The sequence below is a fragment of the Borostomias antarcticus genome (assembly GCF_949987555.1).
Source record: "Borostomias antarcticus genome assembly, chromosome: 17".
NCBI classification, from domain to species: domain Eukaryota; kingdom Metazoa; phylum Chordata; class Actinopteri; order Stomiiformes; family Stomiidae; genus Borostomias; species Borostomias antarcticus.
Genome location: NC_140250.1, coordinates 12,068,127 through 12,083,997, shown reverse-complemented (window position 1 = coordinate 12,083,997; position 15,871 = coordinate 12,068,127). Strand labels below are relative to the sequence as shown.

At 44.3% G+C, this 15,871-nt stretch overlaps 1 protein-coding gene across 1 annotated transcript; it reads right to left on the bottom strand.

Moving 5' to 3' along the window:
* Positions 1–12,057: 12,057 nt before the first annotated feature.
* Positions 12,058–13,055, bottom strand: LOC311320260 (uncharacterized protein; the record flags this gene model as incomplete). The annotated part of the gene is made up of 4 exons (XM_084451992.1): positions 12,058–12,329; positions 12,432–12,526; positions 12,615–12,774; positions 12,867–13,055. The coding sequence occupies 4 exons, from the start codon at positions 13,053–13,055 to the stop codon at positions 12,204–12,206; spliced, it is 570 nt and encodes a 189-aa protein (XP_084308118.1). The 3' UTR covers positions 12,058–12,203.
* Positions 13,056–15,871: the final 2,816 nt, after the last annotated feature.

The window sequence follows — 15,871 nt, the reverse complement described above, 5'->3', positions numbered from 1 at the left end:
TAGGGCAATTCATTTACTACTGTATAAGTACTTACTAAACAATTCAACTGTCCTACTCAAATTCCATCCGCCACTCACAGCCTAGTGTGAAGCACCTTGCATTAACTAAATCAGCCTAAACCATGCACAATTCTGAACATGTAGACTACAGTAAGAACCAACACCACAGGCTACACTAGCCAATATCCGAGAACATGAAAGCCATGTTATATAGAAATCTGTTAACAGTGAACTAATATACTGTACCATGAGGTCCAGCTGGACTTGTAGTATGGATCTGAGTGCCACTGCTCCTGTCGGTCTGTCCATCATTGTCCCTCTCTTCATCACTGTTCTGCTCTCCCCCTCTTTCTGAGTCACTTTCTTCTCTCTCTCTCAATGGCTCTGTCTCGGTCTCTGGTGTTTTGTTCTTCACAGTCATCACTCAGTTCTTCACGGCTCATTCCTCCCTTATTCATGCTTTTCTCTTCTCTTCCTTGACTGTTCTCCTGTCCCTTACTCTGCTCTTCGCCTTTGTCTGACTCCCCTCCTGTCTTTGTTTTTTTGGGTTGAAAAAAGCTGGCTATGCCACCACTTTTCTCCTTCCTTTTCATTTTTGCATCTGCTGGACCTACAGTATTCAAGAAAAGAGGGGGTTAAAGCCATGCCATACATAGTACTGGGTACTCAATTTATGAGCTAACCCTACTAACACACGCAGGTTGCGCAAACGTTCGACATACGGCCGCTATAGGTGACGATTCGTCTGCGCCGTGTGCGGAAATTACGCGGCCATTTACGGAAACGCGAGATCTGCCGTTTAGTAGACGCTACGTAAGAACGACACGTCATTCCGAAGTTGCGGCCGCGTGCAAAGAACGCACGTGATCACGTGGGCAGGAACCTCCGTTATAAACTCACTTGGCTGACACTAGGGCTGCGTTCCGAATCGCATACTTCTACTACTTACTACTAGTACCTACTACAGCTGCCCTCAGAAAGTACGTACTTTGCAAGCAGTAGGCATCCAATTGGGACATACTACTCTGTCATAACATTGCGCCCTGAAAGCTGACCACATCCGTCGCAGTCCATAAAGCGACATTCGCCCACAGCTGTCCGCAGAGACGCGCAAGATTCGAGATGGTTGGCGCAGTAAATCCCTTGCAGATGCACGAGAACGCCAGAGACGCCAATACCGTCGGAGGACAAGAGCTCTCCTGTTGTTCCTTTGCAATGTATGTAGTTTGAACTGAATTGTACATTTTAACCTGATCAAGATATTTATCCACGTCAGTAAAATTACATAATGCATTTCAGTCATTGTCATTCTATGTCCTGTCTGCATGTGAAGCAGCCTCACATTTAACTTAGTAACGTCAGTGTAAACATTATTGCCAATTCTGTTGTGTAACTTAGTTGACTGAACCTACATTTTACTAACTTTGATATGTGACAGTATATAATCAGATCATTGCAGTTGTAATGTAGTGTCCTTGTATCTCAAACTGGAAATAAACCATTCATGCAATTAAGTTAACTTTTTATTTCCCATTCATTTCACTTCAATCACCATACTCATATTCATAGGATGTCCACCCTACAACATATTGCCAGTTGAACCCCAATGCACCCATCCTGCAGCTCTACTTTGATGATCTCCTGGCTGCAGCAGTGTCTGCACCACTTGACTGTGTTCCAGCTCTCCAAGAACACGATTACACGATCCAACATTAGGATACACAGCATCACACCTCATTGTTTCTTCACCAAAACCAAGCTTGATGCCTGTTAATTTGTTCTTCATTTTGTATTGTCACCCTCATTTTCCCAAGCTACCATTATGCATTATGTTTTGTTTAACACGTGTGATGTATAAATCCAATGATCAATCATAACTACATCTAATGATCAATCATGACTTGTGTATTGTGTACTGTGTAATCCACACATCACTTTGTCCCAGTTTCACCTGTAACTTTGAAGGAAAAAGTGTGGATGCTTTGAAAGACCATTTCAAGTCCAGTGGAGGCCAAGCTACCCGTCAGTCAACAATTATTCAACACTCAGGATACAGTATATTTGACTGATTGAGCTCTAAGAAAGCACAGGTTAGTTGGTCGAAACATTTAATGAGGCATTTTAAGCAAACAAATGAAGCTAATAAAATTAAACATGCTGCAACACAAGACAAACAAAACAAACAAAGCTAAATGATCATTTCTTGGCGAGTGCCTCCAGTAGTGCCAAAAAGCGGTCCTCCCGCCTCTCCTCTCTTGACCGAGACTCATCCTCTCTCCTCCTGGCCTCCTCGTCTCTTCTCTCCTCCCTTGTAAGTTTTATTAGTCAGGTGCACATCATACAGGTATAATATGCACTGGAATGCAATTGCTAGCTCCCAAAAGTGCATAGTACAGTAAAAAGTAATTAAGTAAAAGACACTAAAGATTTAAAAAAGAGTAAAAATACAGCACAATCTTGTTATACTGAGGGAGACTGGAGTAGTCCACACCATCTTGTATTTGTCATACCTTGTTCTGGCCACCTCCTCTCTCCTCCTGGCCTCCTCTTCTCTCCTCTCTCCTCCTGCTCTCCTGGTACCTCTCTTCCTCCCTAGCCCTGGCTGCCTCCTCTCTCCCCCTGGCCTCCTCATACCTTTGCCCCTCTAGTGCCTGCTGTCTTGCCTCTCTCTTTTCCGTCTCTCTAAGGTAGTCCAGTACCTGGCTACTGGACTGACCTCCCTCCCTCCTTCTCTTTCGTGGTGGTACAGCAGGACACTCGTCCTCCACAGGAATGGGATCAGACACAGAGGGAGTTTAGACTTCAACAGCCTCCTGGCTTGCTGATGAAATTAGCAATGGTGGGGTGATGGATGGCTTACTGCCCAATGCAGCATCCATCACCCCATACCATTTCCAGGAGGCTGCTGTTGCCTCCCCTCCCTCTGTGCTGACCCCTGTTTTAGGACACTTCAAATCCTGCAAATTAGATGACAGGATTAGTTAATGACACTAAAGCATAGTAAATGGCTAATCGAAGGCATACACACAACACTGGTGACTGACTTTCTATTTTAGTTTGAGGTTCTCCCATTTCTTTTTTATGGTGGCTGGTGTCACCTTCCCCTCCAAGCCAAGCTCAACCACAAACATCCTAAGGGGACAAGGAACATGCCCAGCAATGACAAATGCTCCTTTCATCACATTTCGTAAAATAGGGTCAAGTGTTACTCACTCAAACCCCTTTATTGCTGCATTTCTCTTCCCAGTGAACAGCTCCTCCTTCTCCATCCTCCACTGGATGAGTTGCTCAGTATGTTCATCTGTCCCTAACAAATTAATGATGTTTTCCAGTGAGACAAAGCAGTTGACTGACTAGTACTTCAACTACCTAGTTAACGTTAGCTAACTGACGTCCTGGATAGGCTCGTGCATTAACAGCAAACTATTTTCTGGTGAGCTGAATTGGTATGTCGTACCTTACATAGCTAGCTATACTGACTTGGCTTGCATTCTGCTTTTTGGCAAATTTGACGAATGATGAGAAGAGTGAGAGGTAACGTTGTTAACTTCAGTGCACCACATAGCTAGCTAGCTAACTAGCTGGCTAGTTGATGTTACAGAAGTAAGTTACGCTAGTAGCTACCACTATAGATACCACTAGGCCACTGGCTGAGGTTATAGGTTTACATTTGCGCTCATTTATCCACTTAGCTTCGTGCAGCAATAGTATCTTTTAATGTTTCAATTATACACACAACACGAGTCGCTACAAATATGTAGTGACGTTACTGTACTAACACTTGAATGCGCTGCCGCTTGCACATCTGTCTGCGCGCCGCAGGATTCATAATAAAGCCTCCAGCGCGACTCGCACGTGACGTAATTTCCGCTGCGCACAGGATTGTGGGTCAGAATAGGCAGAGAAGACTGCTGGCGTGCATACTGCAAAATACGACCGGATGTAGTATCACATCCTGGCATTTTTGCCATACTGCATGTGGCATACTATGTATTGGGACATACTACTTTCTGTTTTGGCATACTATATAGTAGGGTAGTAGGCGATTCGGAACGCAGCCCAGATCAAGCCCCCAGGAATCGAAATCTAAAGTGAAGGCCTATTGAACCGCGCCATCTTGGCTAGATTTGTAGTCACTTGGCTATTTCCGGTGACTTTTGACTTGCGCAGTTGAGCTTCTCTGGCCGACGCGCGTCCACGAAAAAGTTCACATTTATCTGAAATGTAGACGCGCGTTCCCGGCTCTCTCTGCTCTCCCCGCTTTGATTTAGCAATGAAAACCGGCTTGCATATTAACCTGTTTTTGTCAAATATATCAATTGGAGAAATTATTTTTTGATCCTGGCATCTTAGTTTTAACAGGTTAAATATAATTGAACATGTTTTGTTTGCTAGTAGATGGTATTCATTCCGTTCGCGATAACGTTATTGCAGCCAGGCTAAATTCCTCCAGGGAGCCAGTGACCGGCGAGTTGAAGAGCTTCACTCCCCGCCAGCAGGAGCTCTGGCCGCGGCTACCGCATCTCGGAAAACCCGCTGAGTTCGTGGCTGCTATTTCACATTCGCCCTTGATCAATCCCAATACCGATCCATGGTAATAATGAATCAATCGTTCAGATCAGATCGGCAGTGCTGCATGCATGTTACAACATCATTGTTAGCTTTATTAACATAACCATAGCCTACATTTATCTCTCTAACGTTAGGCTATCCATCTTACACCAGTCGGCCATTCGATAGCTGGAAGCGGTCAACGCCAACGTTGACTGAAAACACCCAAACTCAGTGTATCGTTTCATCTTCATGCTACACATCAACTCCTTTACATTGTATGTGAATAAATTCCTGTTATTCTAAAAATATCCCATTTCTGTCCATTCCTGGAAAAGGCTAATAATTGCTGTCAAATGATCACTCCAGTTTATCACCGTATCCCACTACCATTTCAACTATGCACAGGAGGTTGTCTTGTGGTCATTTTCATTAAAAAATGATTAGCCTGATCAGTTTGTTGTATGTATTAAGCCCTTTTTGAGCGGTATGCTTGTATTAATAGCTTATAGCTTGCCATACTCACCAACCTTGGGACCTCAGAAATAGGGAGCATTTCCAAACCAAATTGCGGGGGGGGGGGGGGGGGGGGGGGCATTAAAAGCATTACAAATTAGACATTAAAAGCATTAAAACGAAATGTGAAACATTATATATATATATATATGTGTGTATGGAGCAATTGTTTTTAATGTCCGACTTTTGTCTGTGCTGTTCAGTAAATGTGCATCTGTCCTAATTTATTGTAGCCTATCTACTACACAACCTAGTTCAAATTTATGAATCTCCCGCGGAAGTCAGGAGGGTTGGCAAGTAGGCTATGGTCACTGCTCCCCAGTAAAATTGAATAATTGAGGGGTTACTTACAGTACAAAAAAGTACAGCATTTGTAGAAGTCGGATACTACATAAATTGCCATGCAAAGCCAGAGACTGTTGCTTGTAGACGACAAGACTGCTGTAACCATTCAAATGTGGAGGCTACACTGCATTGAAGGTGGGTTGGCTTACTTGACACAGAACACAGAAAACGGACACCACAAAAAAGGGCTTAAAGCAGGTCCTAAACAGCAGCAGGTCTGGTTGAGGTGTGAACTGGTCTCCTAAAAATGGCTTGAGCTGTGAGGATAAGAGGAGGCACCCTGTTTCTGTTATTACATTTCAATAATAGAATATGACACACAAACCACATACATACACACATACACATACAGCCCGTCTTGGTTTAAAGCCCACTCACCAACGTCAAGGTGCAAGCCTATCGAGTGGGAACACGAGACCAATCACGAACAGGACAAACTCAGACGGGACAACACAGCATACAAATAATCAAGGAATATGTATGTTGTCATGCTGTTTCACATTTCGTTTTAATGCTTTTAATGTCTAATTTGTAATGCTTTTAATGCCCCCCCCCGCAATTTGGTTTGGAAATGATCACGCCGCGGAAGATTCATAAATTTGAACTAGGTTGTGTAGTAGATAGGCTACAATAAATTAGGACAGATGCACATTTACTGAACAGCACAGACAAAAGTCGGACATTAAAAACAATTGCTCCATACACACACATATATATATAAGACAATCTCCTGTGCATAGTTGAAATGGTAGTGGGATACGTTGATAAACTGGAGTGATCATTTGACAGCAATTATTAGCCTTTTCCAGGAATGGACAGAAATGGGATATTTTTAGAATAACAGGAATTTATTCACATACAATGTAAAGGAGTTGATGTGTAGCATGAAGATGAAACGATACACTGAGTTTGGGTGTTTTCAGTCAACGTTGGCGTTGACCGCTTCCAGCTATCGAATGGCCGACTGGTGTAAGATGGATAGCCTAACGTTAGAGAGATAAATGTAGGCTATGGTTATGTTAATAAAGCTAACAATGATGTTGTAACATGCATGCAGCACTGCCGATCTGATCTGAACGATTGATTCATTATTACCATGGATCGGTATTGGGATTGATCAAGGGCGAGTGTGAAATAGCAGCCAGGAACTCAGCGGGTTATCCGAGATGCGGTAGCCGCGGCCAGAGCTCCTGCTGGCGGGGAGTGAAGCTCTTCAACTCGCCGGTCACTGGCTCCCTGGAGGAATTTAGCCTGGCTGCAATAACGTTATCGCGAACGGAATGAATACCATCTACTAGCAAACAAAACATGTTCAATTATATTTAACCTGTTAAAACTAAGATGCCTGGATGAAAAAATAATTTCTCCAATTGATATATTTGACAAAAACAGGTTAATATGCAAGCCGGTTTTCATTGCTAAATCAAAGCGGAGAGAGCCGGGAACGTGCGTCTACATTTCAGATAAATGTGAACTTTTTCGTGGACGCGCGTCGGCCAGAGAAGCTCAACTGCGCAAGTCAAAAGTCACCGGAAGGCCAGAAAAGCACAACTGCGCAAGTCAAAAGTCACCGGAAATAGTCAAATGACTACAAATTTTGCCAAGATGGCGCGGTTCAATAGGGCTTCATTGTTGATAGCGGCCAGTGAATGGAGTGGCTGTATCCAGTTTATATAATACATCCATGCACTAGATTAACCAAGCCCCCAGGATCAGCTTGGCGCATTGAAGCCACCATGGGCTTTCAGGCCAAGCCCGGTATTGCAAGGCACGTCACGGCATGCGGCCCAAGAACCTTATTTCCCATGTTAGTGGATGATGATAGATAGGGCTAGAAAAGGAAAACAACATTTTTCTCGGTATCATTCAGCATCAGAGACCAATCTAATCAATATAAACTTTTAATTCAATGGGGTTTTGTTTGTTTTTGAAGCCACCAATACCTGTAACGAGCCCATTTGAAACATGTGCTGTGCACGAGCCTCGGGGACGCTGGTCGCTCGTTCGTGAGTCCTGCGAGCTCGGGAAAGCACGTCACCATAGGAAGACCCGCCCTACTCTGCCTCTGATTGGATAGGAAGTCATGTAATGACGTCGGCTAACATGCTAAGCTTTTAGCAATGAAGCTGCTACGATGATGCTAATCATAGATATGAACGTATGTCTATGATGCAAATGATCATGACATGTGGTTACTTTAGGACATCGTTGGAAAAGATCTAGAGGGTAAGTGGGTCAATGTTGAATAACTTAGCTAACATTATCTAATGTTACATTTCTTATATTAACATCAACTATATTGATAGGCTAGGGAGCTATGCTAACGGTAGCTAACGCTCACGTTACGTTCGGAGGTCTGATGTATTTCAATTTTAACATAATGTTGAGCATGATCAATGTGACATTGTTCATACATTGATTACAGTCTGTAATCTTGTCTGGCATTATTTAGCTATAGTGGGCTGATGCTACTATAGCATTTGTCACATTATACATCAAATTAATCAAGCATAGTTAGTGTTATTACCTGAAGGCATTATTACCATTGCAAGTAAGCATGCCATGTATATGCCATGCCTGGAAATCAAATTAATAGTGTAATTCTTCCCCATCATAGCTCATTGTACACTGATATAATCATTCTCCTTGCCTTTGCTAATACTCATCTCTTTTATCAAACTTTGTGCTAGGAAAGAAATCTGGCTGTGATTCGTCGCTAGTGCTCATCCAGGCTGTTGTCATCTCCCGCCTGGACTCCTGCAACTCCCTACTTGCTGCCATCCTGCAGCGTTGGCCATCAGACTCCTGGAGAAAGCTGCTGCTGACCTGTTGTTCAACAGCCCCATGCTCTTCCACAAAACTTCCCTACTCCGTTCTCAGCACAGGCTCCCTGCGCTGTCCCATCCAGTTTAGGACTGTGGTGCAAGTCTACAGGGCAAATGAACAGCTCCCTCCGACCTCCAGGCTGTGGTCAAGCTCTGCTGCCTTGAGGTGATTTGTTCCCCAGTTGCTCCAAGCCCCCCTACGGCAGATTGTAACGGCCATGGCTCTTTTCTGTCCTGGCCTCACAGTGGTGGAATGAACTGTGCACTGATGTCAGAACAGAGCCAATAATACACACTGTTCATAGTGAGCCTAGTTATTATTGATTAACTTGTACTGTTTCCTCTCTCCTTGTCAGTCATTAAAATATGTTCAGTGTTTCACAATACTGATGTATAACATTTCATTATTTTGTCTCAGACCATTTCTGAAACAATCAGTGTCAGTATACATTTCCCTCCAATGTTATTGCTTGCCTATTTTTAACCATTTAACTACCAGACTGTACAAACGAATTGCACACCTATAGTATTTTCTAGGTATAGCCTACTTCTCCACTTTCTCTTATTGTTGGTATGAAATGGCAGTCAAACTATGCAATGATGTTCAACACTATTTCCACCCAAATTCCCAACAAATGTGGCCACCACACTGTTCAGGACATTCACAGGTCTTGCTTTCAGGGATCGGTAAAAGAAAGGGACATGGTTCCTCCATAATGTGCTAAGGCTCTGCTTAGATCAAAGGCTTGGTCATCAGAAAATATCACAAAGACAGTGATCACAAAACAATTAAAAACATGTCACCAGTGTATGCCTTAACCCTAGTCAAATTTCTAGTATGTGTGAACCATATACATGGCAGTAAACAGATCTTGAGTCATACAAACTGGAGGATGCTTGACCCATACAAACTACTTTAACTCAATTTCAATAAACAACTTAAAATATGGCAGACAGAAGAGCTGAGCAGACTTGGTAGATGACTGGATGATCTTACAGAGAACCAAGGGAAATTGACTGGTATTAATGCTAAGAGTAATGAGGGATGAGGTGCAGCTGGGCAGAGCGGAGACAGGTGGCAGGTGATGCAGGAGATGGGAAGGTGAGTAGGCAACAACCAAGCATGAACAGGAACTGGACCACTGGCTCCCCTTGACTGTCCAACCCATCCATCAGCGCCAGCAGAGTGGACACGATAGAGCCAAAGAGAGAAAGACAAATGCAACGCAAGGTTAGTTTAGTTCCAATCGCCCATGTGCAACATCAATCAAGTCCACACTGGATCACCCTGTATAGGCAGGCACACTCAATTGCAAACACACTAGATATCACCCTGAGTCTGCACACTGGTACATGGACGCATAGTTTAAGCTGGGCTAGACAGGCATGTTATCCTCTCCCGTGAGTGCAAGTTAACAATTGCTTCGTCAGACTAGTTGCCCTGACGGAAATGAAGCTCCGCTCCCCAGACTGCCCGACTGGCTCTGCTTTCTTAGTCCACCCCTCAGCAATCAAGTCCAGCCGAGGGTGATCAGAGCCTCTGTCAGCGGCCCAGTTCAGGTGCACCCCATTAGTCTTTCATTAGTGACACTGCAGCTTCACTACAGTACCACTGCTCGCTAGAACTCATAAGTGCATCTCCTTTCTAAACAAGCGTCTAAGAGCTTAACCTGTTGCTAAAGACAAAGTACAAGAACAAATAAAATAGGTGTTAAAAGGAAGGGTCCAGGGCACATCTTGAACAGGTGAATTTTCAGCATGCGGCGAAAGATGGGCAGCGACTCTGCTGTACTGACATCAGTGGACAGTTCCCACCACTGTGAGGCCAGGACAGAAAAAAGCCATGGCCACGCCAATCTGCCGTAGGGGGGCTTGGAGCAACTGGGGAATCAATCACCTCAAGGCAGCAGAGCTTGACCACAGCCTGGAGGTCGGAGGGAGCTGTTCATTTGCCCTGTAGGCTTGAACCACAGTCCTAAACTGGATGGGACAGCGCAGGGAGCCAGTGCAGAGAACGGAGTAGGGAAGTTTTGTGGAAGAGCATGGGGCTGTTGAACACCAGGTCAGCAGCAGCTTTCTCCAGGAGTCTGATGGCCAACGTTGCAGGATGGCAGCAAGTAGGGAGTTGCAGGAGTCCAGGCGGGAGATGACAACAGCCTGGATGAGCACTAGCGCCGAATCACAGCCAGATTTCTTTCCTAGCACAAAGTTTGATAAAAGAGATGAGTATTAGCAAAGGCAAGGAGAATGATTATATCAGTGTACAATGAGCTATGATGGGGAGGAATTACACTATTAATTTGATTTCCAGGCATGGCATATACATGGCATGCTTACTTGCAATGGTAATAATGCCTTCAGGTAATAACACTAACTATGCTTGATTAATTTGATGTATAATGTGGCAAATGCTATAGTAGCATCAGCCCATTATAGCTAAATAATGCCAGACAAGATTACAGACTGTAATCAATGTATGAACAATGTCACATTGATCATGCTCAACATTATGTTAAAATTGAAATACATGAGACCTCCGAACGTAACGTTAGCGTTAACTAACGTTAACCCTAAGCCGTTAGCATTAGCTACCGTTAGCATAGCTAGCCTATCAATATAGTTGATGTTAATATAAAGAAATGTAACATTAGATAATGTTAGCTAAGTTATTCAACATTGACCCACTTACCCTCTAGATCTTTTCCAACGATGTCCTAAAGTAACCACATGTCATGATCATCATAGACATACATTCATATCTATGATTAGCATCATCGTAGCAGCTTCATTGCTAAAAGCTTAGCATGTTAGCCGACGTCATTACATGACTTCCTATCCAATCAGAGGCAGAGTAGGGCGGGTCTTCCTATGGTGACGTGCTTTCCCGAGCTCGCAGGACTCACGAACGCGCGACCAGCGTCCCCGAGGCTCGTGCACAGCACATGTTTCAAATGGCTCGATACAGGTATTGGTGGCTTCAAAAACAAACAAAACCCCATTGAATTAAAAGTTTATATTGATTAGATTGGTCTCTGATGCTGAATGATACCGAGAAAAATTTTGTTTTCCTTTTCTAGCCCTATCTATCATCATCCACTAACATGGGAAATAAGGTTCTTGGGCCGCATGCCGTGAGGTGACTTGCAATACCGGGCTTTGGCCACTACGTCAAATGGCTTCATGCGCCGGTGAGCAACTTTCATTGAAATGAATAGGCAGCCATTTTCAATGCCGTCTCCAGTTATATTATACCTCCATGAGATTAACAGGTATTTATATGACTTGGTCTGCACGTCTTTTTCGCACGGTGCAAATACGGTGCGGCCGCGTGCAAAAAACGTGGGCAGGAACTTCCGTAATAAACTCACTTGGCTGACACTAGATTTACAGGTATTTATATGACTTGGTCTGCACGTCTTTTTCGCACGGTGCAAATATGGTCACTTACTTACTAAACCCTGACCACTGGCTATATTTAGCATTTGCAGTACCACTGGCTATATTTAGCATTTGCAGTACCACTGGCTATATTTAGCATTTGCAGTACCACTGGCTATATTTAGCATTTACCAGTACAAAAACGAATTAATGCTATATGGGGATATAGCAGCAAGCATTATGATACAAACCAATATAAGACTGAACAGTTTAGAACATTTTATTACACAAAGTACATTACAAATTAAAAGTATACATATTTACAAGGATGAGGTTTACGGTCTGTCACATTACGCATAGCCAGAAAAGCAAAAAAAAGCATGTACAAGCTCTGGCTAGCAACCCATTATCTGACAATTGCAAAAGTTCTAAAAACAAAAATGAAACAGTGCGCATTCTGTGGCAGGCAGACCGGGAACAGACCGTTGTATCCCACAAAAAAAAGGTTAAAATTTACAAAAACTATTTACAAAAAAGGCATCCATCCTTGCAGGCTGGAAAGGCAGGTTTAGGGAGACGGGCTGGGGGTCACCCACATCTGAATCGAGGGTCTGGGCAGAAGAGGTCATCCTCATCTGAATACTCCACTGTGGTCAGGGCTGGAGCTGCGGTCAGGGGCTGGGCTGGGGAGGTCAGCTGGGCTGGAGCAGATGCCTAAGGACATAATGAAATGGCTGTAAAAGCAAGTCGCATACGTTCATTGGAAGCGTGCCATGTCACTGGATACGAGAAAATTAACTGCCTGACATCACATACCTTTTTGCATCGAGCAGGGGCATGTTTCAGCATCTCCTGCAGCTGGGCAGACACCTCCGTCACAGTGGTGCTTGGCTTACAGGCCATAACTGCACCTTTTAACCAAAAAGGGAATGGTTTCAATGCACATGGCATGAAGCAAAGACAATGTATTATTTTGCGAAAATATGAACAATCCCTTACGTAATATGACATTGTAGAGGGTCATATTCTTCAGAGGCTTCTTCCCCCTCTTCCCATGGACGCTGTAGACACACCACACTCTGTGTATGGCAATGGCTGACAGCACCCACCGGACCACATCTGGCAGATCTTTGCCGCCAATGGAACTCAGATATCGTGTCTGCAAAACATAAAGACAATCATTTACTTTTACATTTCCTTAACACTTCTCTGCAAAAATAAGGAACAAAGTTCTGCCTTGAAGTTACTCACCATCTTCCTTTGATGATCCTTGTCCTTCAGCTGCTCCTCCAAGACCAGCAGCTCCTCCTCCGTTTTAGCAGGGTGCAGGTCATCCAGTACTGCTCCCCGATAGCTGTCTGCAGACTCGCCGGACAGTCTCTGCTCCAGTCTCTGCTCCAGCCTCATCATTGTCTGTGCCATCTCCCTCAGACTCTGCATGACGCTGGAGAACTGCTGACACATCATCCTCTGGAAGTCTGGATATTAAACACAGATGTGGCTATAAGTAATTGTACGGTCCCATAATGGATATTCAGCTCAAAGTATATCCCTACATGCAGCATGAAGTAGTTCACAAAATTCAGCATACCAGCATCTGCAGAGCTTGATGGCAACCCTGCTGGACCTGTTGGTCTCACAGGCGATGGCATCAGAGAACTACCTGAAAACCAGAGGATAAAGGGATGAGCAGGAAACTATGGTGCTGGCGGCGTAGTGATTCTGGCATAAGGGGAAGAATCAACTCGACATGAGACATGTCAGACCCTGACCTGGTCTGGCCGGGGTGCTAATCGCTGATGCATGCTGCTCGTGCCTGGACGTCTGAAGGGCTGAAGGGCCTGGGCTCACAGCGCCTTGGCTCAAAGGACCCGGGCGATGAACATCTACTGCCGAGTAGTGAGATGTGAGATGAGCGAATTAGTGAACTGAGTACATGAGTCTTCAGACAGTCCTGAGTTAACTGTAAGTGTGCAAATATGCATAGACATTTCACCAACACAAACATGCATGGATACCTGCATTGATAACTGGCAGAGCAGGCCTTCCGGCTCTGGCACCTGGCATAGCTGGTCTGGTCTGAGTTCTGCCGACCGGCTGCCTGGGCACTGGAACATATAGTAGAGGTAAATTAGCTCAGATTAGTCAACTCAAGTAGTACTCTTTTGGGACTGTTGAATGCACTTTATTATATTACCTTCGTCACTGGAGTCATAGCGTGTGTTGCGCTGTCTCTTCCTTGTGTCTTGGGAGTTAATCCATTGATGACTGCTGCTCAAACACCTTCGCCAAGGCACTGGCTACTTCATAATGCTCTGTGTTTTCCTCAGCAGAGACAGAGGTTGTCATGGCTCCTCTTGATGTGCTTGTGGAGGTAGATCTGGGAGGTATAGGAGAATGGGCACTCAGAGCAGGAGAACACCCAAGTCTTGCACAGCAATGAGAGAGACCATTAAAAAGGATTATCTCACCTGTAGTACAAGTTCAAATATAGAGTGATTATACGTCATTGTAAATGAGAGCTTACTCTCAATTGATTCACGAGGTTAAATAAAGATTGAATGAATATGTAGCTAGTGGGGGGTTACAACCACACAACTGTGGAGAGAGAATGAGACACTTGGTTCCCTCCTCTACTGGTGTTCATGGCCATGGCCACACACCTGGAATACTCCAACCCTGATTTAAAGGCATAAAAGTGGGGAACACATTCTTGAGACGGTTCCTAAAACTGGAGGGAAAAAAAACGGGAAAATGATCTTACCTCTCCTCATCACTCACTTCTGCATGGGGCTGAGCTCTACCCTGTCAGCAGTGGCAATACATGGGATAGCGGCTCAGCACACAGGAGAACTGCACAGAGAGGAAGGAGGAGAGAGAAAACCAACAACAAAAAAGGCAAGAAGGGTTAATAACTGAGCGAATCTTGCAAGTTTGCACTACAGGGAAGCAATTGCTCAATTTCCCTGATATTGTGGCGTCACTGGCGTCAGTGATGCGTCTTATGAATCTCACATGTCTACCGCTAACATTAACTCAATATCAATATCCCCATTTGTTTATCCCGTCTATGGAAACGTATGTGCATTTGTACTTACGTGTGCCTGCCTATATTGATGATCAGGTGTTTCTCCACCTAAGGGCTGGCCAGACAGAACCATCAGAGACCATTGGGCTGAGCTGAGGAGAGAGCGACATGTTAGAGTGTATGTGTGCATATGTATATGGTGCTCTTCTGTTAATACTCATGAGGGCATTCAACTGAACAAGACTCACAGAGCCTGTGGTGCTGTCCCAGGACTGCCCCTGGCCACGCCTGTCCCCGTCTTAGCGCCTCTTCCTGCCCCGCTCACCTGCTTCTTGTTCAGTTCAAACAAGAACTGGGAGGTTGGCAACTGAGAGCATGGGAGGGGAGAGAGGGAGAGAGAGAGAGAAAGTGGGTGGGTGACCCTCTCGTTGGCTGACATGCACACTCCACAGGACCACGTGCCAAAAGCCAAGATGGCTGCTATAACAAATCCTGCTAGCTAGCCTAGCTCCGTTGTTGGGGCTTCTAGTATTCTGTTAACGTTAAAATCGGAAAAATGAATGCCTAAAAACAAACACATACTAACGGTGTCGTGGGTTAATGCGAAATCAATGAGTAAGCTAATTATCGCATTTTATTCCAAGCGATGAAACAGTACGAACGTGCAGGAGCTCGCGCGAGCCTGCTAGACTTGAGAAGACCACCATTGCCCGTAATTAGGAAACAACCCTACTAACACAGTACGTAAAACTGACGGGACACATTGGTGTAATTGTGGTAACTTTGCGACGTCACCAGCAGCGGACCTAGCTGACACCTAGCTGACACTTGCCTTTTCAGTCGCAAAATAACCAAAATAGCCGTCCTCAAGTACACTGTAAGGGAACGTAGCCGCCACTGCTGCTTAAATCCGTAACTACGATGTAATTAAATAACGTGACAATGTGGTTAGATCACAGTCCCAATCTGACTTTATTGGAAATGTGTCACAGTGGGTCAGAACATTTGTAAATTACTTAGGTTTTAAAATAAATTTTGAAGTCATACAGTTACAGAATTGTAATAATGAGGAGAAATCCTGCATGTCTGTTTTGTGTGTAATTTCTCATTTACAGTTAATATTAACACTAAAGATTTGCAGTCTAGGCCTAATAAAAAGAATGATAAAAAATATGCCTATGAATAAAGTCCTAATTTTGCAACCTAAATGTGAGCAATGAACGCTGAG